This window comes from Tribolium madens, unplaced genomic scaffold (genome assembly GCF_015345945.1).
Source record: "Tribolium madens isolate multiple individuals breed KSU strain unplaced genomic scaffold, Tmad_KSU_1.1 Scaffold_1;HRSCAF=32;Tcas5.2_LG8, whole genome shotgun sequence".
NCBI classification, from domain to species: domain Eukaryota; kingdom Metazoa; phylum Arthropoda; class Insecta; order Coleoptera; family Tenebrionidae; genus Tribolium; species Tribolium madens.
In genome coordinates, this window is record NW_025400984.1 from 10,773,667 (window position 1) to 10,776,095 (window position 2,429).

General features: G+C 29.0%; 1 protein-coding gene across 1 annotated transcript in view; it reads left to right on the forward strand.

Annotated features, from left to right (window-relative positions):
• The window catches only part of LOC123004148 (sodium-dependent dopamine transporter-like), a 4,681-nt gene extending 3,615 nt beyond the window's left edge, over positions 1 to 1,066 (forward strand). The window contains exons 3-4 of the mRNA XM_044397265.1: positions 747 to 823; positions 913 to 1,066. Of these exons, the coding sequence (XP_044253200.1) occupies positions 747 to 823; positions 913 to 927 (92 nt within the window). The 3' untranslated portion in view covers positions 928 to 1,066. The remainder of the gene's footprint in view (positions 1 to 746; positions 824 to 912) is intronic.
• The last annotated feature ends 1,363 nt before the right edge of the window (positions 1,067 to 2,429 follow it).

The following is a 2,429-nucleotide window of genomic DNA, read 5'->3' on the forward strand; positions in this document are numbered from 1 at the left end:
AAAATTGAAAGCATGTTTTTCAAATAAAATTTTAATACAATAATAATAATAATTTCATATTTTTTGCAATATTTCTCTAAAACAGTCCAAAAAATTCCAAAGTAWGTCGAAAATTGTATTATTTTTGTATTTTTCGAAAGTTTTTAACCCGAAATCTTTTTTTTGTTAAAACTAGCAAAATAGATCTAAATTGATATTATTTCAGCTCGATTTAGTTCGTTTTTGAACCAAAGACTCATTTATTTTGAAAAATCTTCTCAAAAAACGCTTAAAAATTACAAAAAAAAACAAAATTTATGAAAATTTCATTGTTTCACTCGATTTAACTTATTTTTGAATAAAAATTGGTCAAAAACAAGCAAAGAAAACACAAAATTTGGTCAGAAAATAATGTTATTTTCACTTTATTTAAACTTTCAAGCATATTTTTCAAATGAAATCTCAGGTTTTTTCGCAAGATTTCTATATAAAATAAATAACGCAAAAAATCACTACAATTATATAATTTTTGTATTTTTCTAGTATTTTAACACACTTAGTTAGAAACATAATGATTTTGCAATCACAAGCCGAAAATGGACCAAATTAAGCTAAAAATTGTGTTATTTTTTACTTTTTCAAATATTTGAGCACGTTTTTGATTTGGGTGCGTTAACAGCCTAGTGTATTTTTTGTTTTCAATGTTGGTGACAATTTCAATAGGAAAAATAGTATAAAACACAGTTTAGGGCATTTTTTGTTTTTAGTGTTGGTAACAATAAACCACCAATTACTCGAATTTTCGGTGGCGAACTTGATTTCCAAACCACGCACAATGACAAATGTGAGTTTGAGTTGAATTGTTGCCAACTAAGTGTCACCAAAATTCCCTAAACTATAAAAAATAGTTATACTTTAATATATTATTTTCAGGTCTCCGAAGTTTGATCGTGATGATGTGTTTGAACGCCGAAGTGGTGTATAATTCGCTACCAGGAGCAAGAAAAAGACACACAGTTTGTGTTTTAACATTTTGTCTCCTAATCTACCTCGGTGCTATTTTCCTCTCAACAAGAATCGGTTATTTCGTGTTTAAAACCATCGAAAGTGTTTTAAATGACTTTTGTGTGCCTTTCCTCAACACTTTACAACTAATTGGAGTTGTGTATTTTTACGGAATTACTAAATTTAGAGACGATGTCCATTTTATGTTGGGAATAAGATCGTCGGTGTTTTGGAACACCCTCTATGTCCTTAATCCCATTTTTCTCGGGATTGTTTTAGCCTACAATGTGCATGATTTTTTCACCACGAGTCTCAATTTTCACACTTTTGGTATTTTTAGGTTAAGTCTTATGTGGTTTATTGTTGTTTTTGTCTCCTTGTATGCTTTTTTCTACATTCTTGTTAGTGTCTTTGGCCACAATTTGAGGGTTTGTGAATCGTCACTGAATTGGGGCCCTCGACATACCTCACTGTTTGTGAGTCGAAAAATGTTTAAGGTTTATAATGTTGCTAAAGAGTATTTGTATCGTCAGGAAAGGTTTAGTCAAGCGGTTGAGGATTAAAAAAAACACTAATAACTTGTATCACATTTATTTATACAATAAAATATTTTACCACAACTGAGCATAAATATCACAATCCCTTTATTTAATACTGAAATAAACCCTGTAATAGCTGATTGTTAAACTACTTCGTTGTTTGATTCGACTAAAAGGGGAAAAAGGACGGTTGAAGACAGTGTTGCCAACACTGGTGATTTTCATGTGTCTAGTGACCACTATTGTCAGAATTCCAGTGTTTGGTGTTTTTTAAGGAAATTAAAAAAACTGCTGTAATTGCGGTATTTCAGGAACATTTTTTTATTGCACAACCGTAAAAGTAACAAATTTCAATTATTGAGCTAGAAATTTGTATTTTGCACGTTTTTCAGTGAGAAACTCAATTATTTCGTTAAAAAAACAAGTCGAAAAATCGCTAAATTGAATCAGCTGGAAATGCAGTTGTTTTGCAAACTTTTTTTGCTAAGACTGTCTGAAAAATATTAAAATTGATATCATTTCAGCTCGATTTAGTTCGTTTTTGAACCAAAGAGTCACCTATAAACGTTAAAAAATCGAAACTAGTCAAAAATTGTGTCATTTTTGCCCTTTTCGAACTTTCAAGCAAGTTTTTTAAATAAAACTTCTAGTTTTTTGAAAGATTTCTCTAAAATAAAGCAAAAAAAATAAGTTTACATAATGTTTGTTTTTCTTGAGTGTTTTAACATATTTTTCAGCTAGAAATGCAATGATTTCTCATAGTTTTGTTGAAAACAAGCAGAAAATTTACCAAATTAGGCTAAAAATTGTTTTATTTTGCAGTTAAAAGTGTAAAAACGTTTTTAAAATACAAATTTTTGCTAAAACTAAATAAAAAAGTACCAAATTATATTGAAACTGATATTA